The sequence below is a fragment of the Esox lucius genome, chromosome 16 (assembly GCF_011004845.1).
Source record: "Esox lucius isolate fEsoLuc1 chromosome 16, fEsoLuc1.pri, whole genome shotgun sequence".
In the NCBI taxonomy this organism is placed as follows: domain Eukaryota; kingdom Metazoa; phylum Chordata; class Actinopteri; order Esociformes; family Esocidae; genus Esox; species Esox lucius.
The window spans coordinates 28,560,549-28,586,171 of record NC_047584.1 but is presented as its reverse complement, the minus strand read 5'-3'; the positions used below and the strand labels follow the sequence as shown (position 1 = coordinate 28,586,171).

At 50.0% G+C, this 25,623-nt stretch overlaps 2 protein-coding genes across 4 annotated transcripts in view; both read left to right on the top strand.

Moving 5' to 3' along the window:
• Positions 1-162: 162 nt before the first annotated feature.
• On the top strand, positions 163-22,482 carry cep192 (centrosomal protein 192). Of its 3 annotated transcripts, none has more exons than XM_013137845.4 (48): positions 163-494; positions 900-1,119; positions 1,415-1,525; positions 1,705-1,859; positions 2,297-2,358; positions 2,570-2,708; positions 2,974-3,089; positions 3,204-3,293; positions 3,405-3,563; positions 4,072-4,216; positions 4,998-5,302; positions 5,424-5,567; positions 5,683-5,938; positions 6,156-6,305; positions 6,439-6,602; positions 6,698-6,823; positions 7,053-7,194; positions 7,340-7,431; positions 7,550-7,852; positions 8,643-9,549; positions 10,011-10,134; positions 10,269-10,482; positions 10,696-11,689; positions 11,840-11,988; positions 12,108-12,338; positions 12,736-12,861; positions 12,991-13,131; positions 13,248-13,311; positions 13,438-13,577; positions 13,777-13,869; positions 14,114-14,232; positions 14,446-14,646; positions 14,814-14,904; positions 15,080-15,259; positions 15,447-15,707; positions 15,824-15,945; positions 16,081-16,190; positions 17,047-17,197; positions 17,655-17,836; positions 17,957-18,080; positions 18,257-18,362; positions 18,453-18,666; positions 18,761-18,933; positions 19,084-19,203; positions 19,693-19,817; positions 20,264-20,390; positions 20,503-20,561; positions 21,052-22,482. In XM_013137845.4, exons 2-48 carry the CDS (start codon positions 953-955, stop codon positions 21,182-21,184), a joined length of 8,607 nt encoding a protein of 2,868 aa, XP_012993299.2. In that variant the 5' UTR covers positions 163-494; positions 900-952; the 3' UTR covers positions 21,185-22,482. The 3 variants fall into 3 exon arrangements, with proteins under 3 accessions (XP_012993299.2, XP_010878663.2, XP_010878665.2); XM_010880361.5 differs by having other exon boundaries at positions 7,547-7,852; XM_010880363.5 differs by lacking the exon at positions 163-494 and adding an exon at positions 687-814 and having other exon boundaries at positions 7,547-7,852.
• Positions 22,483-22,673: 191 nt separating this feature from the next.
• ldlrad4b (low density lipoprotein receptor class A domain containing 4b) overlaps positions 22,674-25,623 on the top strand; it is a 65,023-nt gene continuing 62,073 nt past the window's right edge. The window contains exon 1 of the mRNA XM_029113624.2: positions 22,674-22,863. The gene's annotated coding sequence lies outside the window, so the exon portion shown is untranslated. The remainder of the gene's footprint in view (positions 22,864-25,623) is intronic.

Below are 25,623 nucleotides of genomic sequence, written 5' to 3'. Positions count from 1 at the left end.
GGTTGTTTTCAAAAGTGGCTTCTACAATTAGAACGATTTACAGAAAACTGACAGTGCTACAATCCAATGATGATATAGAATTTCATTTGGTTAAAGGGGCTAGTCCAATCACAATACCGCTTTCAATCGATGTCCCGCCTACAGCGTCACGGTCGCGCGGGCTTCCTGTGAAATATCCTAGAGCATAGCTAGTTTTTTTTTTGTTACTACGTTTTGTTTGTTACTATGTATAATTATGCAAAACGTATATAGCCGCAACCTTTTGAACTTTTCGCAGTTTCTATGGAAGAATACTAATTTCAACCGAGACCTGTAGCTCCTTTTGAAACAGTAACGGAACTTAACAGCGTCTGCTTTATGGTCTCCCAGCTGCGTCTAATTTTTCTGCGTGTCGGTTTTCACTCGGAGGAAGGCTTTTGGTATTTGTTGTAAAAATCGCAGCGCTGTTTACCATTCGGTTTCTTGGAAAGTATCTACTGTCCATTAGATATTCAGTAAGTTTGAGAGTGGTTTACATATTAGAATCACTTTGGCCAAAGGGTTTTTCTAAGTTACTGAAGAAAGCTACTGTATTAAGTTATTGTTAGCTACACTATTGTAGCTAGCCGTGGTTGACAAACTTTCGTCGATGTGTCAATTGGAGGTTTGACGTTAGACAGACTGCCAAAAGCCTGACACAACAATCTCCAAAAATATTTAGTTTTCTTCCTTGTGATTTTGTTGGCGTGACTTGTTACTTTGTTTGAGTTTGGCCTGGAGTTTATTGAATTGATTGTGTCGCGAGAGTACTTCACTGCACTGACAACACAACCATGTATGTGAGAATATTACATCTAAATTATTGGTTTTTGAATACGACACCCTGCGTCATAAACTGAAATAAGTCAATCTCCTGTCAGTTCATGGCCTGCCATCTTGCCTGAGGCGACTGGCCGGACAGACACCCGACATCATGACCGAGAGTTTCTGCAACATCGAGGATGAGGCGTTCCCCAGTTTCCTCTCTGACTCTCTGTGCAGTGGCCGTGGCACACTTGGGAATGTCACCCTGGCCTCCACCCTGGGGATCCCCGTAGCCGCGTCCACCGTGGCTAAAATTAGAGTAGGGACAGACAACAGGTGGGTCAGCACACATCTTGTTCTGTAGGAGCACTTGCTAATGCAGCATGTGTTCAGTGACGGTTCTGGAGAGCTACTGGGTAGAGGAGGCATTTGTTTGTCCCAGCTCAAATCAGTCAGGGCTACTGCTTGGTTGGAACAAAAGCACAGCCATAGTTTTCCACATTTATTTGTCACATGCTTCTCTGACTTCTCTGTCAAAAATATTCTTCCCGAAGCAGCTAGTATATCTCTTAGCACTGTTCATTCAAAAGGATGTTTTTTAAAGTCATATCTTACCCCTTTCTGTCGGCAGAGTGAATACCATCCAGGCTTCGTACCTGGAGGACGGCCGGATCTCTCTGCTCAATTCACAGTGTTCTAATGAGGAGCAGGGGAATTTTGCCCTCAGCTTCAAAGATGATTTGTAAGTGGGGAGAGTTTTAGCACTATTTTGAAGTCTGGCCTGGTGTGTAAATAATGGAAGTGCACACAGAATTCTCTTCTCCGGCTTTTCATAAATGTTTTGGATTGTGAAAGTTTGCTTCGGTGAAAGATTCTCACTTAAATACATTTTGCCTCTGTACCCATCTGTTCACCTTGAAGGGATGATGCTGATGACTTCATAGCAGCACACCGGTTTTCAAACAGGCTGGTGAAGGTGAACATGGATGAGACTGAGCCTAGGGTTAGAGGCTCCATCCTGGGTCCAACCACACAACCAGGACCCCTCTCTGGAAGACCATCTGAAAATGGAGATGGTTAGAGCTGCGACTGAAGAGAACACTTAAGCAGAACATTGGCTGAAACATCTTGGGTCTATTTTGAGTGAAACATCTTTATTTAAATCCATTTTCCAAGTGTTGCTTAAAGATGCAGTCTCTAATTTCTAGCCACTTGTGGAAAAAGTGGTGCGGTTGAGCCTATATGGGTCCCCAAAAGTGATGTAATATGAATGTGCCCATTTGTGCTGTGTCATCAGAACTACTCGCTTTCAAAATTGGAATTGAATGGCTAGCTAAGCTTATATTGATTCTTAATATAGATTATACATAAATAAACATGTTTCACATACTGTGTGAAATGGGAGGTGCTAAAAATGCAAAAGTTCCAGAATGTAACTTTTAATCTTGTTTGATCTCATAGTGTGCTTTGGGCTCTACCAATAAACCAACCAACTAGTTTTCTATCTTTCTAGATATATCTGCAGGTATGCTGACATTTACCCACTTAGGAAAGGAGGAATTTATGGATCTAAAGGTACCACTCATTTTTTTGTTTTCTTGAAATGTTCATGGATGTATGATATTAGAATAATAGGATGGTGTGGTAATTCTGTGTCTTTGGATTGTTCCCATTTAACCCTTTCTCACTCCTACCTGTCTCTTCTGAGGTCAATTTTCTGGGGTTTATTCTGTTTCTGTGTTTCCGTGTTAGTGTTGGAGTTGTACTCGAACTCTGTTTGTTGCAGGCCCTGTCCTTACGAAGCAACACTGAGGCGAGTCCAGCCAGTGATGAAGTGGATAGCGACCGCTTTTGTGGGAGTGTCTCCAGCTTCCTGGCCAATGAGAAGCTCATGTCTATGGACAGCATGAATAGCGATGTCACAGGTGATGCCTCAGCCCGATCAGTACACAACACAGTTTATTTTGGCTGTGCGACTTCACTTACCATCAGATACAAAGGCATTCTATGGATCAGACATTCTTTGTTATGAAGGAAATGGGCTGTTGGTGAAGCTCTGTACATTTCTTCATGGAGCATTCTGACAATTGACTTCCCTGAACGCGTTCACACTCTCTTTAACTGCTGGTTGACCCAGTGAAGTCATCCGTGTTTGAGTTTGTTGATCTGCATCACGTGTTTGATCTCCAGATGAGGACATAGATGTGGATGACCTGCAGAATGGGGAACTGGATCAGTACTTCAACAAGCTGGTCCCTCCACCAATGCAGAGGGGACGGGTGGAGGGCCAAGAGATTCCTGGTGCTGTAAGAAGACCTATTCTCTTCTCAACTCCTGCCTTCCACCCTTTTATCAGTTTTTCTCATCTGATCTTCATTGTTGTCATGGCTATTAATATTAACAAGGTAAACCATTTTCAGGATCAACCAGCCAACCAAGACTATTCATCCGAACCAAGTTCAACGGAACCAGAGAGGAACAGATACCAGTTCCTGGATGACTTCGATCCGGTATTCATGTTCTTACACTTCGTTCCCCTTTCTGTCCAAATGGACTGTCATAGTTACATTTCAGCCTGCGTTGCACTCTGTGACACAGGTTTATTGGTTTTTGTTCGTCAGGAGGATTTCCAGATGCTTGACGTGCGTCTGGCAGCCACAGGGATGGACTCGTGTCCTGCTAGTGATGAAGAGGATACCGAAGACGAGCTGGAGTCAGTGAGGAGACACACCACCTCCGCCAGGCACAGATTGATGCTACCCAGTACCTCCAGACAGCTGGTAAAACACCTCTATGGCTCCTCTCGTCTGAGGTGTTTTCAGTAGAGTTCAACAGTTGACTAACTAGCCTCTGTTAAACTAATTTCATGTTGGGTTCGCACAAAATGCGACCAAAATAAAAATGAATAGTGTGTATATGTATTTATGTATATGTGTTAATAAATATTTATATCACAGGAATATTTGGTTTGGAGTGGATTGCCCCTTCATATAATCCTGCCATGTCAATTATATTCTAGGAATAAAACTTTAAACAAATGATTGGCATAGTTTCGCAGTATCTAATCGCAATACAAATAGAATTGCAAGAACTGTGATAATTGCAATGCATGTTATATTGGCAAGTAAGCATCGCGACGATGTTTTATTGCAATGTCAATCTTACCGAAGTTCCTGTGGCGCGTACTTCCAGAAGGTTTTCTTCTGTTAACGCTGACACTATGGTGGCCTGGCCGGCAGCACCAAAGCCAGGATGACATGCCTGAATGGGTTGTGTCTGTCTGAGCAGGTGGGAGAGAGCCACCGCCCCAGCTTCCGACCTGGTCTGGAGGGAGGCAGCTCTGACGATGAGCCTTACTCCGCTCGAAACCTCCCGGCGACGGGCATTGAACACAGGCGCTCTGCGGAGGGCCAGGTCATCAACTCTGTAGCAGGTACGATCTATCAACTAGCCTGTGTACGCACTGCACGACCGGTTGGGAGAAATAACCTGACATCCGTGCGCCTGACTCGTATTTAACTGATACGTTTGCAAGTGAATTATTGACCTTGTAATACATGACTTGCAGCAAGGTCAAACCCACAGTTCTAAATGGATACTTGGGTTTTTGCATGTTAGACCTGGTTTTTCCACATCTGGTGTTGAGGTGTCGTCCAGACCAGTTGTTTTGGTCTGCTAAGTTTGATTCCCTCTAAACCATCTCCTAATTCAGGGGCCAGTACAGAAAATCAGATCCTGTTGTTTTTGTCAGCAAACCTCGCTAAGTTGTGCATTTGTAGGTGATGGACTAGCTACTTCAGCTGTGGTACTTTCAGTGTGGTTCTCCTTACTGACAAAATGGCGTAGGGCTTGTCCACCCAGGCTGCGTGGCTACACATACTAAACTGCAGAATAAACGGCGCAGCACTAGAAAGTGTCCTCCGACAGTGTTAGCCTTGGCATCCAGGCTCTGTGGAGTTTGAGATGTCCGTGGCTAGACGAGACCAGCAGGGTGTGGACTTAGAAATTAGGTCAGAGATGATGGCACAGAAGGAAGTAAACACCGTTTGAGTGCTACATATTTATTTGGGTTGACGTGCCTTTATAGACCTCATAGACACGAGATGGTTGTTTAGTTTGTCAGAAATAGCGCGTTTTTGGGTAATACTTCAACAACTGAAAGTAGAAAATGTCTAACATGCTAACACAACGTGTGTGTGTGTGTGTTCCACAAGGTGATGGAGGAGGCGGGGACGGCAGCAGTGGGAGTGAGGAAGGAGGGAATGATGGAGGAGTCTCTACTCTTCCTCTTCCCTCTTCCTCCTCATCTGTCCAGACCACCTATGACGTGTTGCGCGGGCTGGGTATCGTTGGGGGAGAAGAAGCCCAAGACCCACACTCTGCTCCAGGCTTGGGGATGTCCCGGGGCAGCCTGATGGGGGACCGCGTGGGGCCGGTGGGAACAGGGGAAAACGTCTCTGGGGCCCAGAGGATGTCTCCTGTCAACTGGAGTATGTCCTTAGACCGACAGGAGGCACTGGTGAGTCACCTTTTTTTGCTTTCTTCCATTACAACATTACTGTGGACTGAGACGTTTCCCCACATGGTCAGGAACATCTGCTTACATGCGTCTGAATGGGGCCGGGTTGTGGTTTGTGCAGGATGCCATGGACAGTACGGACTCGGTGGATGTAGCGGAGGGGCAGGGGGTGTTGGATTCGATGTACCTGAGGACCGGTGCTGGACACTGGACCTCTACAACGGCCAACCTCCAGACTACGCAGAGCAGCTTCCAAATCTCCCAGGTGATGATGCGCTCAGACGCCCACAGCATCAGACATTAGGACACGCTCCACCTGTAATCAGTCATAACTATGGATGTCTCCTGCCACTATGCTGACCACCGTCCTTCTGTTCCAGGCGCTCTCCCCCCATAGTGATGACGAGGAAAGAGGAAGGCCTGCTCTGGGGTTGAGAGGAGGTCCCTGTGGGGACTCGTCTGCGCCGCCTCCTCCTCCTCCTGGCCTGTCAGATGGAAGTCAGGGTGAAGAGGATCCTCTCTCCACCTCCCTGGAGGCTAAGTACCTCTCCCAGACAGTCCAACAGGAGGACTCCTCCCCCTCAGACAGTGACTGGAACCACTGCCCCGACAATCTGGAGCTGGAGTTCCAACAGGGTGAGCTCCAAATGACACCCTGTTACCTCTTTAGTGCACTACTCTTAGACTTGGTACGATTAAATGGCTACTTTCTGGGCTGGATTACAATAATGAGGTGCTGGGACCCTGCGGCTGGGTACCAAATTCCACTCAATGTCCTGGTCCCCATGTAGTGTCCTAGGCTGGCCCACAGTCTGGTGTGTTTCATTGTGACTGTTTTGAGGTGTGTCTGCAGGCTCCGCCCACAGTGTGGTCTACCAGAACGAGGAGGGGAAGTGGGTGACAGACTTGGCCTACTACTCCTCGTTTGAGAAGGAGGTGGACGGGGTCAAACTTCCGGATGAGATTGCAGACCAATTCCAGGCTGAGGAATTCGTTCCAGCCAGTAAGTAGGACGACAGGCGTTCCGATGCGCTAACATTTGTGTTGATTCTCCGTGAGTGAAAAGGTCTGTTAGCTGAGGCTAGTTCCGGACAAGTGGACCTGGTCGTGTAAAACCAGGCGTCTCTCTTCCCCAGCTAATGCCATAGAGAAGATTATTGAGGATCAGGAGGTGTTTGAGAAGGAGCACCAGTTTATGCAGGAGGAGGTGATGGAGCCTGCCTCTGGCAGCCCAGGCCTCCTAGCGGACACCTCCTGGAGGCTCCCGGCCAGCAGCCATGTCCTTATGAGGGCCAGCCAGGTGTGGTTTATTCATCAGTCTGTGCGGTCTGCTCTCCCTTCTCGTCCTTTTGTCGGCCGTGATTTGATGTCCTGTACCGCTGTCCCGTTTTCCAGGTGTCCCAGGAGTTCGACCAGGGGAACCAGAGCTATCTCCGTCTGTCTCTGGGGACCTTCTTCCAGCAGCGTTCCGAGGCCCTCGGCAGCCTGGGGGCCAACAGGGAGGACGACATGGTGAAGCGGGTTAGTAATGGGCTTTCTCCACTTTTGTCGGCTTCCTTTGCTAGCTCCCCCCATCCTTCGCTAGGCCCCTTTTCACTGATAATCCTAATTTAATGCCCAGGAATATGTTTAATACTATTCCGGGAGATCACACTGCAGTATCTGACATGGCTACCGTCAGCTGCTACCGTTCATCTTCTAATCACTTGTTCTGATCTGACCTAGTGGTTCTGTTATGCCTCTCCTCCAGCCATCCTTTGGTTATGTCATAACCTCTCCAGAGAAGAGAGACCCGTTCCCTCTGATCAGACCGTCAGACTTCCCCTCACAGGAGAGCTCTGTCCACAATGACACCCTCACGCATACGGATGCAGACCAAACCATGAACGCAGGTAGGTCGAACTTTCAACGTGCGCTTTCCTGATTCAGTGAAAGGCAGACCAGGCCGCCCGAAAGGTGTTTGCTCGGTTTGGGCTGGGCTTCAGTGGCTTTCTTATGCGCGGCTGGTTTCTTTACGCGCTGTGGGTTCCTTTGCAGAAGATCTGGACAAGACTCTGGAGGCTGCTACAGATAGGGTCTCGCCAAAGGGAGGTGATACTCCGGAGCCCTGTGGTTCAGACGCTGGGAAGGTTAGTTCTAATGCCCAACTAACCAAACATTCAGTATCCATATCCAAACAAGAGGTTTGTGATTTCCTTTCCTTCTGTGTTGCATGTCTGTAACAATGTCTGTCTATGCTTCCAGCAGGACCCGCCTGTTGACACTCCCCTCCCTGAAGTGGCGTCCCCCAGTGTGACCCAGCCCTCGGCCACTCCTGGCAGTTTGGACACCAGCCCCACCTACAGCACGGACCAGCCCGACCTCATGCTGTCCATTAGCACCATCGCCTCTGCCATCGCGGACGCCTCGATCTCCTCCGACCCCTCCCAGCTGGCAGCGATGATCATGGAGCTGTCCAAGAGGAGCCGGCTGAAGAACCGCAGACAGACCGGTGTACCGGGCCAATCCACAGCCGGAGGGCAGGAGGAGCCAGCTCACAGCCCAACCCAGGTTCTTACTTTTAAACATGGCAAATTGACCAAAGGAAGCAAACATACCAATTGCTATGGCTAGATTAAACTTGTACTGGGTATCATTTTGTCCTTGGCCCTCCAACTCTTGTATAGGAAAGAGTTGAGTGAGTCAGCAAGCTTGTTAGCCTCCTGTGGATGCTTGCCTCATATTAGCTGGCTAACATGAACTTAAACTGATAAGTATTGTTGTTACACCAGACAGTCTTCAAACTTTTGCCGCGCAGTGTGAATCAAACATGTATGGTAAAACTATATCCATCCTGCCTTGTTAGTTACAGTACTCATTTGGTACTTGGCTTTCTCTGTTACATTCGTATTAAACAATGTTGAAATTGGTGTGGTTTTCCCCAGAATTCCTTCTTAGGAAAAAGTTATTAGAATTCTCATTATGAGCCCTCAAGTTTATTATACATTCACTTTTGCACAAAGTGATTAGATCAATTGATAGTAAATATGACACACACAAAGTACTTCCAGTGCTCCTATTGCATTTACCATTTTTTTTCTAGCCTAGATTGTTGCAGATGTCTGTTCTTATAGGTCTGTATAAACAGTTTTGTTTCATAAGATGTGTAAGCCCTTAAATCAAAGGTCCCCCATGAAGGGCTCCACCCCTAGGTTGGAAACCTTGGCTATGCACACCTATTGTATGTTTTCCAGATACGTATACACATGTTTAAAAATAATAATTTCTGCTATTTTGTTTCCTGCCACTTAGTGTACACATGTTAACAATTCATGTTGCAATTGTTGACTTTGACACACAGGTCCAACTGGACCAGAACACCTTGTTGGAGAGCCTCCAGAGGAGCTGTTGTGCCGGGGACCTGAGTGCCTTCGACATTGAGAAATACCTGAAGCAGATGGAGGTGTCCACCAGCAGTGACAGCGACCAGTCTGGGTCCCCCCACTATACATTTGACCTCCACAGCTTAGTTGACAGCCTGAGCTTCTCCCACAGGAAGTCCTTGTCCACAACACTTCCTGTGGAGAACGGCAGCTTGGGCTATAACAAAGACCAACCTCCGGCTATAAAGCAGCCCTCTAGTGCCAAGGGAGATGACTCTTCTGTAGAGGGCAAGTTGGGTATGGCACTGGGCAACCCTGCTGCTGATTGCCATCGATGCCCGGGGCAGACCGGCGCGCCAGCATGCCCGGCTAACAAGGCAGAGGTGAGGCGGAGTTCTATCCCCCGCCCCAGGGCCGGCTCTATCCCCTCAGCTTCCGGTAACCTGGGCAGGAGGTCCGTCGGTTCGGGTCAGTCCTCCGCAGCCAAGTTGGCCCCTGTAGGGAAGGGTGCCGGGGGAGCGAGCGGGAACGGCACCGGGACTAACGGGCCCAAGGTGGGCGCAGTCCGTCCCTCACCCAACCCCAGCCCGGCATTAGGAGGCTCCTCACGGAGGGACCCTGCCTCTGCCCCAGGCCCCAAAACCTCCCCCAGCCCAAGGAAGGGGGTTTCGGGCCTGCCGGCCCTCCGGGGCCCTACTCCGCCCTCCCAGAGAGCCAAGAGCACAGGCTGCAACACTAACACAAGCAGAACGACCCAGCAAGACAAAGCCAGTCCCCCGGAGAAGAAGTGCCTTGGATCAGCTCCTCGCGGCACCGTGGAGAAACATGTTGTGTTCACCTCAGCCTGTCACAGTCCTCTGCCGGCCACGGCACACAGGACCTACGGTCAGTCTCTGGGGGAATGCGTTCAAGAAACCTCTTATTTATTACAATAAACATATCCAAATGTATTACACCTGCATGTGACTAAGGCGTTTTGACAAAGTCACCTGCGCTCAGGAAAATTGTCTTCTGAAAACTGCTTTTAACATTCAGTTTGTGGAAAAAAACTGAAGGTGTTAATCATACATATTTTGGGGGTGCAAATTACTTTAAAATTAAGGGTAGTTACATTATGAATTAAGTTGAGTAAACTTAACTTCAATCAACCACCTGGCCTTTAAGATTTTGGTTTGAACACATTATCCTTGTTCCTTTGAGTCCGGTAGTGACCAGTTCTTCTGGTAAATGTCTTGGCCTGAGCATCTGTGGACCGGGTTCATTTATGTCCTACCTGGTGTGTCTGGATTGGATTTGAGGGATCCCATGTGTTCATTTCCTGTTTTGTTTTTTGTTGTCCCCCGCAGATGCGTTTCCAGGCACTCCTGTGCAGCACACTGGACAAGACCAGACCCAGATGACCTTCAGACCCTCCACCTCTCCCCTCACACACTCCTCTCCCTCACAGACCTCCTTCCCCAGCCAAGACGGGTACATCGGCGCTTTCGCTCAGTCATTCGATATGGTCGCCACGCTGGCACATCGGTCATGCTCAATCGGACGTTCCCCGCGATGCGAAATGTCGCCGTTTTGTGACGTTTGTCTCTCTCTCTCCGTCTCTCCAGGACTGCGGCGTCTCCCTCCTCCAGGATGGCGGCGTCTCCCACCTCCAGTGGGGGCGTGGGGGCTACCGCCCCCAATGGGCTCTCCCCTCCGTGCTCCCGGTTTCACTCAGAGTCCGGTTGCTCCAGTCCCAGCCTCAGCAGACTGACCTACGTCTCCCTGAACGATTGCAGTGCCTTCGACAGTACCGGCATCCCCACGCCGGACAGACACAAGGTACGACGAGGAGGCGCCACCTCGTACAGGCTTTTGTCTTGGTCGCTGACGCCGGTTAAATAACAGGTCGTTTCCCGTGAACGTGTCCTGTCGGCGCACGGCTAGCTAGGCCCTTCTGACTGCGACGACTTGTAATTGTAACCGCAGCGACTGAGTCTAAACTCGTTATTACAATGTTTTATTGGTTAGTTATCCTACTGTCTCCTTCCGCAGAGTAACGCTACGTTGGGTCTGAGTACCACCATCATCAGAGCCAGTCCCACGCCTCCCGTTGACCAGGGTGACGGCCAGCACCAGACAGGCCGGGATCTGCCCCACAAACCCTCCGGGGACACCCTCTGCCCACCTATTGGCCTGTCCTCTCCTCACCATCGTCCTCAGAGCCCGGAGCCCCACCGCTCCAACGCTAACAGTCAGCCAACAGACGGGCCCGGCGGTCTGGGCTGTGTCCGTAGCCAGAGCGAGTGTGACTTCCACTGCGGGGGCAACCGAGACCACAGCCAGCGGAAACGCCAGTCTGAGCCCGGCTCGCACCGCCTCGCCAGCGTGGACTCTGGCTATTTCAGCAATCTGAACATCCAGCAGCCCGGCGCTGTCGGCTCCCGGGGAAACCAGCCGTGGTCCGGAGTGTCCGAAGTCCACGCTGGTGCAGGAACAGGCTTCGGTCTGCCGCCGTCCTACTCCTCAGAGGACATGCGCTACGTGCCCATCTCCAGCTTCAGGCCCCAGGGCCCTGTCGGGGAGCTTCCCTCGGGGGTGCCCGCCCTCCTCACGGGGAACTCCCTCTTCAGCTCCCAGCTGGCGCAGCAGTACCTTGGCCCGGACAGGCCTCTACACTCTGGTCCCCCTCTGCCGTACGGCCCCTGTCGCCACATGGCAGCAGCTGGGAACGGCTTGTACGGGCACACTGTGCCGTCAGGGTCGGGACCCAACACCGACCTGGCTCTCAGGCACCTCAACAGCGCTGGAGGTCTGGGTCAGTGTGCCCCTGGAGGGCATGGAGGTCTGTACCAAGGCCAGTTCCACCAAAACCCAGGCCCGCTCTATCAGAACCAAGGGCTGCTCCAGGGTTCCAACCTCCAACAGAATACCTTGGACCCCGGGTATCGCTCCCAGACTCCCCTGGAACCTGGCCTAATGGGAGGGAAACCGTACACCCAGCCCAGTATGGGGTCGTGGGCTAACAGTGACCTCCCTGATCTCCGAGGTAAAACAAGCACATTTGACACTTCTTGTCCCCTTGAAGTGAACACTTCTCACAATGGAACTGGATTCTGGTTTACTCAAATGATTAATATACTCATCATGATTCAGCCCAGGGAGTTTGAATAATAACGCTGTAATAATCGTGTTTCAGCCCAGGTAGTTGTGCCAGATGAGATCAGGTTCCCTCATGCGTGCTGTGTGGGCATTGCCTCCCAGACGTCCCTGGGAATCTTCAACCCGTCGGAGCGCTGGCAGCAGGTCTCCATCAGTGTCAGCAGCCTGGCCATCGATGGAGAGCGGGTGAGACTGTGCCGACACACGTTTCCATGTTGATCGATACTGTGATTTGAATAGTGTTGACGAGGAGATAAGATGCAAATGTAGAGAGAGATTCCTGATTTCCTGTCCGGCCCCCCCAGGTTGAGTCGTTTCCGTACCAGTGGCTGATCGTGAAAAACAAGACCATCATTGGCCCCAAGAGCACCGAGGAGCAGAAAGTGCTGTTCATTCCTCCCCAGGCCGGCGTGTACCAGGCTGTCCTCAGTGTTTCCTCTTGGCCAGCCTCTGCTGAGGCAGAGGTCGTGGCCCGTGCTGAGTTGTTCGCCAAAAGGGTGGTTCTGGTCGCCGTGGCCGAGAGCCCGGCCCTCGAGGTGAGCGATTACACGCCTGGTTGGATAATCAGATGAGGATGAGCGATAGGGTTGTTTGTGCACAGTGTCCAAGCTAGATTTGGCTTCCGCATTCAGCCCGACTCCTCCCAATTGGTGTGGTGCGGTGAGCTGCCACGATGAGCGTCCAGGGGGCAATTGGGGTTACCTGGATTTCATCCACTGGTCCGACGCTCTGAAAGCTAGGCCACTGCCGCCCCTCTTCGTTAGCCGTCAGTTGTTAGCGGAGGATGGCTAATGATGAAACCCAGCTAGCCAACAGTCGACAGCTTGTGTTTAGATGAAGACATTGGTGAAAAACCTCAATGCCCTCATGTAGGTTGACGAGATAAACGTTGCGATCCGTCCATGGTAATGAGGCGCTGTGTTCTCTCTGTAGGTCGACGCAGGAACGTGTGGTTCTCTGGACTTCGGAGACCTGGTGGGAGGCAGTGCCAAAGCCCTCCCCCTGAAGGTCCTCAACCGGACTCACGCTACCCTGCCCATCAGACTGGTCATCAGCGCTGTAAGACGGCACACGCCAATCTGTATTTTTGGCCATTTTGTGAACATTATGTTGTGGATGTCTCACCTTTGTACCACTGACAGACAGAAATCGTTAGCAGTGTTTGGATTAACAACGTTGTCTTTCTAGAACGCAATGGCCTGGCGCTGCTTCACCTTCTCCAAGAGCCCCGTTGCCCAGACAGCTGAGGGCTTGCTACATGCGGGGACTGTGACATCACTGGCCGCCCCCTCTGTCATGAACCATGTGATGCACGCAAGCTATGGAGAGGTGAGTCACCCCACACTCTGTCTCCGGTGCTAAAGATGTATGACACAAACAGTTAAACACATGGCTTAAAGAAGTTAAATTATGCCGAAAATGTTATCTTTTTTTTTCTTTCTCAGAATCCAGATAGCTTCATGGTTTGGGTTCACTTCCATGCTCCGCAGAAATACCAGTCCTCTTCAGGTAGTATTCTGGCCTGGCAGATTTGGTCCCGGTTTCTTTGAAGGTTCTGGTCACTCTTGAAGGATGATGTTAATACACCCATTAGACAGCTGATGAGCACTGATGTCATTATGTCACATGATACAGGAGACCTGGGTCCGGCTGAGGAGTACAGTGCTCGTGTGGATATTGAGGTGGACTGTCCTGGACCCAGTCACGTGATCAGCAGTGTTCCCCTCAGAGCCAGGTCCGGAACAGCCAGAGTTCACGCCCCCAAAGACCTACAGGTAAGGAGTTTCACTTCTCAACGTGAGATTGATCGTCTGTTTCTTGATTTTAGGCTGGCATGGGTGATGTGGCCAAAACATAATGCTAAAATATCTTGATCTCCGCTTACTAGAGTAGACCTTGCTGTTTAGGTGGACGTTGGTGATCAATGCATTAGTATTCCTGGTAACAATCAGTGAATTTTTACTTGTCCTGCAGACTGTGAGCCTCTCGGCACCTCTTGGCAAGTCCAACACGTTGACTCTGCCTCTGAAGAACGCAGGAAACATTGCTGTTCAGCTGAAACTTAAGGTAGGCCTATTCTGCCCCTTTTCTTACCCCCCCCCCCCCCCCCCCCTAGTTCCAGTAAGCCTGGGTTGTCATAGTGCTGTCCTCTCCAGCCATCTAGTGGTGAAATGTGGTATTGATAATTTCCTAAGCCGTGACCAGTGCCTGATGCTCATTAAGTGGCATGTCCTCACGGGGATAGGGGTGTGTGTGTGTGTGTGTGTGTGTGTGTGTGTGTTTAACGTAGCCACCGTGTATGTCTTCACAGAGCAGCAGCAACGATGACAGTTTCAGTGTGAGACCTGAGGAGCTGAGTCTGGCTGCTGGGGAGGAGCGAGGCATTGTGGTCTTGTTCACAGCTCAGGGCAGTAGGAAGAACAGGGAAAGGTAGTCCGTCTTTTCCGTGTTCACACCTGCACCTCCTAGTGGAACACTGTAGACCTCCTCTGTTGCTTGGTGACCCGTCTTCCTGTAACTCCCAGGCCTTTTCTTTTTTTTCTTCTTTTTACTAATGCTTCGCCTTGTGGTTTTATGATGCTCTTGTGTTTGTCGATGTCCCTCGGTTTTGATCCTTTGACCTTTTTTTGTTTGACTTTCCAGTGTGTTGACAATCCTGGTTCAGCCGTCTGGACCCCAGTATGAGGTGGTGCTGAGGGGAGAGGTCCTAACGGAGGACGGGGGTAAACCTGATCCCCCTGGTCCAGCCTCTGTCCTGGGCATGTTGCCCCACAGCGAGGTGCCCCCCATCCTCTCCAACAAGCAGTTCATGGCCTGGGGAGGGGTCACGCTGGGCGGGGCCGTGTAAGAAACCGTTCCCCCACTCTTCCACTTAGCCATGGGGATGAGTCGTAAACGACAATGTAGTTTCTGGAAACGAGACTAACGAGCACACTCCAGAGGAGGTGCTGTGTTGGCGTGGCAAGCCAGGCTCTAGGGTGTAGGACCTGAATGTGTTTATTCCGTTGCAGGCAACAGAAGCTGGTTCTTCGCAATAACTCGCCCAACACAACGCATCAACTGCGCCTGCTGATCCGAGGACAAGATCAGAACTGTTTCCAGGTAACAAGCGGGGTCCCCTAGGCGCAGAGCTCCACACTGCTTTCAGTGGAATGCTTTAGATGTCATTCAGAACAGCTCAGGGTTGGACATGTGTGGCTGATACAACAGGACTCAGGGATTTTTCCATACATAAATTGCTTCTCGTCTCCCTGTGGTCCCCCCCTCCCTCCCTCAGCTTCAGAGTTGTTTCGGGTCAGAGCAGCGTCTGGCCCGTCACAGAGAGCTGTCCATCAGGCCCAAGGAGGATGTCACTGTTCACCTCCTCTTCGCTCCCACTAGGGTGGCCTGTACGCTGGCCAAGCTGGAGATCAAGCAGTCGGGAGTGCGGCCCTCCCAGCCTGGCATCAAGTTCACTGTGAGCCCCCCCCCCCACTCTGTACATCACTGACTGTTCTACTATAACAAATGGGGGTGTTTCCATTTAAATGTTTGAATGGAATGGATCATAAGGCGACTTAAGTGGTTGATTCAATTTAACTAGGTGACTGTGTTGAAGTATAGAATGGAACGACCACTCCTGTGTTCTCATTCCCCTCCCCTAGATCCCCCTGTCAGGTTACGGAGGCACCAGCAACGTAGTCCTGGAGGACCAGAGGAAGCGGTCCGACGGCTACGTGGCCACGCTAGCGGGCATTTCGGCGGGCCGCGTGTCCAAGCTCTGCGTGTGCGTCAGAAACACGGGGTCCCGGGCGGCCTTCATCAAAGCTGTGGCGTACTCTGACCTGATGACACGGGCCGTCATGGACTCCTCCGTCATCAGCCTTTCTCCCTCCCAGTTCGTCCTGAAGGAAAGGACCCAGGAGGTACCTAACGACTGACTTCACCCTTTGAGTGTTGTGCCCGTGGTCAGCCGGTGTGACCCTGCGTTGTAGTGGCGTGACCTGTGGATGATGGTGTCTGTGTGTTTGTGTGTGTCCAGGTGATCACGGTGCTGGTGAAGGTGTCCCAGAGAGAGGAGACTCTGTGCCGGTCAGCTGACGCCATACTGGCCACCGTCTGTCTCTTCTGCGGCGATGAGGTCTCCCGGCAACAATTCAGGAAGTGAGGGAATGTTTGCTACCACATCTAATCCCTTGTTGGAGACCCGTCTGCTGTCACGGCCCAGTGTTCTGATGCAGTAGCATTCCAGAGGTCGTTCTGGGCTGAGGAGGTTGACCGCTGTGTTTTGTCCGTCAGGTGGCTGCAGTCCAAACCCGAGGCAGGCAGGAAGGTTCTGTCTGAGAACAGCCTTTTGAAAGGACTCGACTTTAATGAGACGTTCCTGGGAGAGGAACTGGTCCTGGAGGGTAATGTCTAATAGAACCGACTTATTCGTTTACCAGATACTCTGGATTGGACTTAATTAATAAATCTAGTATTTGGCAAACCCAACGGGTTGGATGTACACGTATTACCCAGAGCAAAAGCCACAGTTGAGCTTGCACATGCCTGACCTACGTCAAGTGGTGGTTAGAGCACAACGAGACAGCCCTGTCCCCGACATCCTGCTCATCCATGGTCTGGATGTCGGGACGAGGATTTAAACTCCTTACCACGATGACGAGTCTGTACCACAAAGTGGTGACCTAATTCACTGCAACATCTCTGCCTTTCAGAACCGTGTGTGTGTCTGTGTGTGTGTTCTCACTGAACTCATGGGAACCGAATGTCCCAATGAGTGTAGTAAAACCAGAAAAACTTTGACTCATTGGGACCTTTTGCCGGTCCCCGTGAGGCAAAAGTAAATTTTCCGGCTCAGGGTTTAGGGTCAAACTTACATTTGGTTTTATAGTTAGAATTGGGGGTTCTTTAAGGTCCAGGCATTGTTGGTTAAGGTTAGGCATAAATGTAACTTCATTGAGGTTAGGTTTCGGGTTAAGATTAGGGCAAGGGAGCATGCAATTTAAATTTTCTGGTCCCCATGAGGGTAGCTGTACAAACGTGTGTGTGTGTGTGTGTGTGTGTGTGTGTGTGTGTGTGTGTGTGTGTGTGTGTGTGTGTGTGTGTGTGTGTGTGTGTGTGTGTGTGTGTGTGTGTGTGTGTGTGTGTGTGTGTGTGTGTGTGTGTGTGTGTGTGTGTGTGTGTGTGTGTGTGTGTGTGTGTGTGTGTGTGTGTGTGTGTCGGCGGCCTTTGTGTACATCTGATACCTGTCTGTTTCTACAGCATACGACCTTCCCCAGAGCCCCAACCAGGCCCTGTTGTTCTATGGCAGCCTGAGTAAGGTGGTGTTGTCGGTGCTGGGCAGCACAGAGGCGTCTGACTCTGGGGAAAGGGACCCCCTGGCAGTAACCAGGAGAGGCTCGGAGGCTGACAGGTACCTGGAGATTTAGTTTTGGGGAAAATTTTTCTTGGCAGCACACCAATCCGCAACGTGTGTAGTTGTCATGGAAACAATGGGGAATGTTTTACGGTGGAGCGGAATTGTATTGCCTGATAAGGAGCAGAGCCTTCTAAAGGCACTCCAGTCACATGAAGAAACCGATTTCTGTTGAGTTCCTCCAGAAACTAGTCTAGTTTAAAAGTGACCTGACTCTCCCTCAGATATTGCCACCAATAAGAGGTTCAGGTGTGCAGCAGGACATTTGGGGAGGGAAATACACTTTAGCCATTGGACACTTTAGCCATTGAATGTAATTTAGCCATTGGACTAAAATGTCTAGATTTTTATAACCTCCACGGGGAACTGCAGCCCTCGATTACAATCACCCTGGTTACTTGATGTTTGATAACTGTGTGACGATAATGGTTTGTGCGGCGTTACCGTGTTTCAGTGGTTTCGGGACCTCCGACCGCCACATCAGCAATGTGTCTCTGGATGTGCTGCCGGTGAAAGGACCACAGGGCCCAGTGTTACCCAGGACCTCAGGACCTCAAGTGGGGACAGGAACCAGGGACAACAGCGATACTTGGACCCTCCAGCCTGAACATGTGGTCCTCATGGCTCCCTCGATCAGTCAGTACCATTAACCCCTTAAAGCTGTGTGAATCGGGCCTGATATGCTATCGTACGATTTTGGTGGGACTGGGTCTTTTTTCTGAACGCTGTCCTCTGGTTTCTAACGCGTGTCTCCAGGCGGTGCATCCAACACCAGACACGTCCAGATCCAGAACACCACATCCAGAGAGCTGAGCTTTGAGTTGTCCTGGCCGGCCCACTGTCTGACCGTCACGCCCCAGCACGGACTCATCGAGCCAGAGTACGTATGCGCGCGGTCCAGAACCATTCCAATGTTCTGACCACCTGACCGCCGAAGGGTTTCCCTCGGTTAGATTGACGTGTGTGCTGCACCTCCTCAAGCTCACTCGATGTATTTATTTTTTAAATGACACAACGTGAAACGGCGTCTCACCATGGTGGCTTTCCTTTGTTTAGGTGCCACCTCCAGATCCTTATCAGTCCGAATCCTTCCCTGGCAGCCAGACCCTCCATGCTGCCGTGGAGCGGGCAGATCTATGTGCAGTGTGACGGCCAACAGAAGGTGATGTTCCCCTCCCGTTGACCCGACCCGGTCATGTGACTGGAGCCGTTTTGTTGACGCGTTCTCTCTCTCTCTCCTCCTGCCGTCCAGTTCATCAAAGTCCAGATCCGTCAGGACCTGACCTTGGATGTGTCCGCCGCCCCGGCAGACCGCTCTCTGGCTCCCCTGCCGGCCCAGGCCGCCACCCCTGTGATGCCCCCCGCGGCCCGCGCCTCCCAACACCAGGCCAGGCCCGGTCCGGCCCAGGTGGAGATCAGCAACCGCACTGTTGTGTTTCCCGCCACGCCCTCGGGAGATTCCTCGGGTGGGTTATTGGATGTTAAGTGGGTTTGATGTTAGGAACTGGCCCGCTTGACGGTGTGCTGATCCAAACGCCCGGCTCTTTTTTTTTCCTCCAGAGTCTTTTTTGGAGGTGGAGAATGGGCCGGAGGAGGTGAGGTGGTACCTGTCTTCCTTCGCGCCTCCCTATGTGAAGGGTGTGGACAGCAGTGGGCATGTCTACCGAGCTACCTACACCGCTTTCAGATGCTCCCGAGTCTCTGGCACTCTGGGGGCACACGAGAAGATGCAGGTGTGTGATTTAACCCGGACAAGCCCCCCCGCGCACACCTCCGACACACCCACAACTACCAGGACCTAAAGATGGCCCCAATGTTAGTCCAATATGGGTCTGGTCAGATTTTTTTATGTGGGACTGTTGATGTGGATGTCTCCCTCTCAGGTGCCCGTAACTTTCCTGCCCAGAGACAGAGGGGATTATGCTCAGTTCTGGGATCTGGAGTGCCACCCGGTGGTTGAGCCACAGAACAAGAACCGGATACGCTTCCAGCTCTGTGGCGTGGTGAGTAATGATTGACTCTGTCATAGACCTAAAACGTCTGCAGGGGACTATGTCATTGCAGCCAGGAGTTCAAATGCTGGTCACGGCATATTGACAGTTCCTGGAGGGGGATGTCATACAGGGCTGCCTTGTGGGTTTCTTGAGAAATTGCTGCAACAATAGTTGTGGCTGGCCATTTCCTATGAAACTAACAAGGCCGCCCTGTCAGACATCCTACCCATCCACATGAGTTAAGGGCTCATGTTGTCTCTACACCTGAACTCACCACAGTCAGGCCCCGCAAGGAAGTCCCGAGTCCATCTGAAGCCTCGCCTCTCAGGTGATGATCTCTCATTCTCAGAAGGATTGGCTTGTGTGGATTGGCTGATTTCTGATTGGGTTTGGTGTCTTCTAAGAAATCCCGCCCTGACTTTACATGATGTCAGTGTTTCAGCATGTGAAACGAGGAGGCGGAAGATGATGATGATGATGATGAACTTTGTGTTTCAGGGTGTGAAGGCTGGTCCAGTAGAGGCTCATCAAGAAGGAGATTGTTCCCTGGTGAAAACGGAAGCTATTGTGAGGACCAGAAAAGGTCCGGAGATGACCGCTGCTGCTTCCAGGGGCGAGACTTGGTTAGTGTTGGCCGTCAGTCACACCTCCCATTACGGATGACCGCCAGCGAGGACCTGGTGGTCCAAGGGGAAACCGCAAAGCAGCAACAAGGAGTTGGCCAGCAACTGTTTGATTAGGCATGCACAAGCAGCCCGAATTAGTCATTTTCTGGTTCATTGAGAAAGTGCAACTTGCATGAGCTCGGGGTTGTTTAGTCAGTTCACCGTTCCCATTTTAAGAGATTTATTTACATTTTTTGTTTTTTTTCTTTGGAAGGTTATTTGAGTATATTTAGGCTGGTTGACTCCTTGCCATGCAGCATAACCCTTTCGACAGTCTGGTGTCTTAAGGATCACTCCTGACAGCTCCCAGAAGTGTCTGACTTGTTTTTATTTTCTTCAGTGTTCGACACGTTGTTCAATATACTTCTATGAAGGAACAGTGATTTCATTAGTTTGTGTTCCAGTTTAGAGGAGGCCGTTCGTAGGGGCGTGTACACCCCCCAGGACGCCTACACCTTTCCCCCCACCCGTGTGAGAGAGACCAGCACGCTCAAGGTCAACGTGAGAAACAACTCTTTCGAGACACACGAGGTGAGGACAACACACGCGCGCATGCAATAATTGCATGAGCTATGTCATGTCGTAACTACCCAGAAGGCTTTGTGTTGCATGGATTTGATGTTGAGCTTCTCTAATGTTGCAGCTGATGTTCCTAACACCTAGAGAGCCCTTCCACATCAAGCATTCCAAATATTCACTAAGGTGAGTCGACATCTCCTCGGCATCTCGGCCGTACACCACTCCCATAGTGGGGACGTATGAGCGTTGGCTTAGAAATGGACTGGTCGCAGGCCTTTACGGGGACGTTCGGTCAAGACGGCAGAAGCGGCCGTCGGACAAGGCTGTGTTGCTGACGTCCTGTCAACACCATGTTGTAAGCCTGCTGTGAGGGTTCGGCCCGGTCTGGACAGCCTGTTGGTCTGAGGCGGTGATGGGCAGGGGGGGCTGGAATCTTCGCTGGCTGTGGGGGTGCTGCAGTTGTGGAGAACAGCACCTTGCTGCATGTTGTGACTCCTCCCCATGATGCGTAGCGTTGTCATTCACAAGGCATCACCGTGTGTGTGTGTGTGTGTGTGTGTGTGTGTGTGTGTGTGTGTGTGTGTGTGTGTGTGTGTGTGTGTGTGTGTGTGTGTGTGTGTGTGTGTCTCACACAGCCGGTGTGTTTAATTTCTCATGTGTCCCCGTCCTCCAGATCCCAGCGCTACATTCACCTGCCGGTCCAGTTCAAGCCAGCGATACCTGGCAGCCACTCCAGCCTGCTGCTGGTCCAGACTGGTACCAGCGGAAGCCTTACCATCCAGCTGACTGGTGAGGCTCTGCCCTGACCACTCTCTGGGCTGTGCCTGTGTCCGTCTGTGATGCTGGGGTACTGCTGATGAGGGAACGCCCCCCTGGAACGTTGGTCAAAATGGCACCCTAATGCCTGCGTAGTGTACTAGGGTTGACAGTCGTCTTCCTCCTGTCTCATTTAACATCCGTCCAACCTGGCGGAGGGTCCGACTGTGCTGATACCGGCCGACTGTTGGTGCCTTGTCCTGGGACCACAGGTGGCCTGACCGGCGAACAATGGAGCCATTTGTCCCTCCGAGGTTCAGCCAGGCTGGCTCCTCTGACCTCCGTTCACGCTGCTCCCCTGAGCTCCCTCACTTGACTCTGTCTGCCTGCCCAACCTGGTTGTTTCACAAGCAGCCCATTGTTGTCTTGTAATTCAGCAGCGTGGAGACAAACAGCTGAGACATGTTAGGGATTACCCTGGTGTGTGTGTGTGTGTGTGCGTGTGTGTGTGTCATCAAATGGTTTTATTGCCTTAAACACAACTTAGCCCTTCCATTGCTTGAAATTGGGTTTAGAAAATAACGGTCTAGACTATGTCCTGTAATAATCCTGTAAAATACTCTTGTGGTCCAATTGCGTTGTCGCCAGAGAGCCAGGCTGTCTGTGCCAACATCCCGTCTCATTGTCATGCCCAATGTTGACCAAATGGAGTTGGCGAGAAGGCAGATGTGGGAGAAATCTACATGCTGTTATTCGGGATTGCTTTCATGGTGACAGCTGATCAAGACATTACCCACCTGGACGGCAGCCTCCAGTCAGGTAACAGAGCCCCTTGTTACCATCCTGGTCCCGGGCAAGTGTCCCGGCGACCCATTGGGCCAGAGGCTGACATGTCATTGGTCCAGATGCATAGAGTAGTGATGGCGATTAAACCCTCAGCATGGCGATGTGGTTACCACTGTGAGGTTTAGGAGTGTGTGGGTAGTAATTCTGGACTCTTTGCAGAGGTGCCCATGTCCCAAATGGCACCTCATTCCCTACACAGTGCACTACAGGACATGAAGTGATGATATGGTTGCAGACATTACCGTGCCAGCGGGTTGATGTGGTCTGTTGGCATGGAGATGGCCGCTGAGAAAAACGTTTACTGATGTATTTCCAGTGTATTATTTAAAAAGTTGTGGCACAGCTAATTCTGTCACAGGGCTTTAAATTCACCCCCCCCCCCATTAGAAATTGCACATGCATATTGTGCAATGTCATATTGCACAAAAGCATATTGTTTATATTGTATCTAATGTAATGTTTTAAAAATGATATTTTCTAAATAAAGGTTTGTACAAACGTTTTGCACTGTTTGGATTTATGTTTTGTAATTCATGTGCTGTATGGCCTGGTTTAGTGACGCACTTCCATTGCGTCCTTATAAATTGTTTGGGCTAATACGAGACGAGGGTTTGATTAGGCAGTTTTTGCATCCAACAGACCGGTTTGTGTCCACAGGCCGTGTAGCTTTCATCAGTACTCAGCAGATGGTGCTACACGACCAGCCTCACAACTTTGCTAGTGCGAGTGTTCCTCGGATTTTGTTTGCCTTAGGTCTGGAGGCTGGTCTAGTTGGCAGGTGGTGAAGTGCAGCACAGACAGACAGTCGCACTTGACGTCCACAGTGCAACCAGACTTTTCGCAGACGCCGTGCACGAGCATACTTAGTCGGCTACATTTACAGGTAGGATTATTGTATTTTCCACTATTAAATTAATTGGCATCGCGCATTGGGCTACGGCGTTCACTCGTACCAAAAAAAAAAGGATTTGATAGTTGCCGCTTTTTATTATGTGGTGCTAGCTAACTAGCCAGCTATATGGGGTGGTCTCACCACGGTTGGAAAGTTGCAGGCTGAGTTGGAGACGCCTTTGCTTTGCTTCGCTAACGTTAGCTAGCTCTTAACAGCCGAGGATTGCGCGTTTAATCGACATTTGTCAACTAACTGTTTTTATTCGTTTTCCCTGCTACTAGCTGATGTTGTGGTTCAATCGATAATACACAGACTATAAAGATGAACCATTTACGGATTTGCGTTTAGCCAGCCCGCTAGCAGGTCAGGCCGGCGTTAGCTACAGTTAAAGATACTGTAGCTACTGTACTAGCTAGCGTAGCTTGATGGCTAGCTAACTTAGTGTTACCAAGCTAAATGATGAGCTGAGTCAGTTCGTGGTAATACGAGTATATCAATGCTCCTTTGAGGAAAGAAATGAACTTATCATGCCAGACAGTGTTTTAACTTGGTCCATATTTCATTCGGTCCATTCCTGTAGGGTCATACTTGGGAGAAGTAGCATTGATTTATATGAACTAAATATTTATGATCTATTTAGTTTCATTAAGCTCATGCTGTGTTCCGTTAAATGACAGGATGAATTGCACTTGTCACTTCTGTTGACATATGATGGTGTTCACGTCTGTTGCGCGCTTAACTAATTTCTGTGTTATGTCAATACAATAATATGGACCGCCACTGTAGCCGGGGGGGTGGTGGTGATGCATGATTAAGATTGGTTCAGCCCATCGAACCAATCATAATGCTGGTCTAATGTCGTTGACGATAGTACAGCATCTGCGGGTCTGCCTGTTGTCCAGCAGAGCATGCCCAGGACAGCAGGCTGCTCATATTTAATGCATCAGCCAGACGGGCTGCCACTACAGGCAGCACAGAGCAGGCCTGTGAGCGATGTTGGACAGAACTCCTAACCTGTGGCTTTGTTAATCTACTCATACTGCTGGTCCCTATACTATACACACACTTAGGGCTATAGGGGATGGGATAGGTTATGTGTTTTTGGTTTCAGCCAGGCCCCAACGAATCCGCCTAGTTTGTTACTTATGAAGCCCAAGTTGTTATGCACTCATTTTTATGGGAGAGTTTCAACGTTCCTTCATTTGTTACCCATGAATGCCCTGCATCGCTTTGCCACATGGGTCCCCCTGTAAGCTATCAAAGTCGTTGGAATATTTATACACTAAGTCTTAACCGTGTTGCGTTGGGTTTTCATTATCAATTATTGATATGAGTGTGAAGTGTTGTTGATTGGTTGTTGCCTGTGAGCTTGGTTGTTGGGCTCTGTTGGGTGCACTGGCAGATGAAATGTGGTGTATGAAAAGTCTGTCTCTTCTGCTTGGCTGGCTCGCACTGGGGTTGTTACATCATCGCCCCTCCGTGCCGGGACTCTACTTGTACTGAGCACAGCACAGTTTAACACCGCACAGCTCAACGCCAGCAACGCCGTCAATACGCACTGAAATCAGCTGCACTGCTGATCTCCGTTGCGACCGAAACTGGAGAGCAATGTACCTCGTGAACATGTGGATGTCAAATAAAAATTTGCTCTTTGGTTGTCGTATTATCATCAAAATAATTTAAGTCTTACTCCATGAGCAGAATAGGAGGGAGTTATTTACCGTAAGATGGATTTATTTATGTTATCTAGACTGGCTTAGATCTACTTAAAATGTAATTCTGTTCAGCTGAAATAAAGTATCATCTGTTGTGCCCATTTACCCGACACATTTTCTTTATTACGTTATGTTTTTCAATTTTCCCCCCAGGTAGCGGTGAACGTTTAGAATAAAATATTCCCCTACTGTTTCTATATTATCATGCCTCTTCTGTATGTTTGTTTATGTGGTCTTGCAGTTTCAAATGATTATGATCGCGTGATATTTGATTGTGGACGAGAGTAGAGGTCATACGGTAATCTCTTAACATGGAGATCGACTAATATGGTGCCTCATTATTGTTTGTTTTTTCTTTGCAGTCTAGTTAAGTTTAGCCAGCGATTGCACATTATCTGCCCTTAGTGGCATTTTTAGAAATCCCTGCCAGTTGGTTGCAATCCCGTCCACGTATCTTTGCATTTTAAAATGTCTAGCAAAATCCAGCATATAATACAACAACACAGCATTGCATAATGCAGTCACCCCTTATCTAAAATCAGACAGAATTCATGCTAACATGACTTGCTGCCTTGTAATGCGCAGATATTGTTATTTGGTTTCTATACGCTAGCGCACACCAGACTACAGCCATTATGCTCTGGTCCTGGAGGGATGAAACACTTTGTTTCACCCCCCTCCTTCTAATCAGGGACCGATTCAGACCTAGGACCGATATGTGCAATTAACTAGCATGTTGAACCAATACCTACTGTAGACATTTATTTTGGCTCAGCAGAGTGGAAGAGCCCCGCGCTAAATCTGAAAAATAAACCCCAAATTACGGACATCAGCTGAGCAGACTACATGTCATGGACCTGTTGTTTATTATATATAGTTGGGTATAGTGCCCGCCATTGCCGGAGAAATAAACTCTACTGATATGCGTGTTTGATAATGAAACAGTTGATAACTACAGCGTTCAAGGAGTACCTGCAGTCGTTTCCAGGTAATACAGACTGGGTGCCAGTGATGCTATGAACTGGTCCTTCTATTT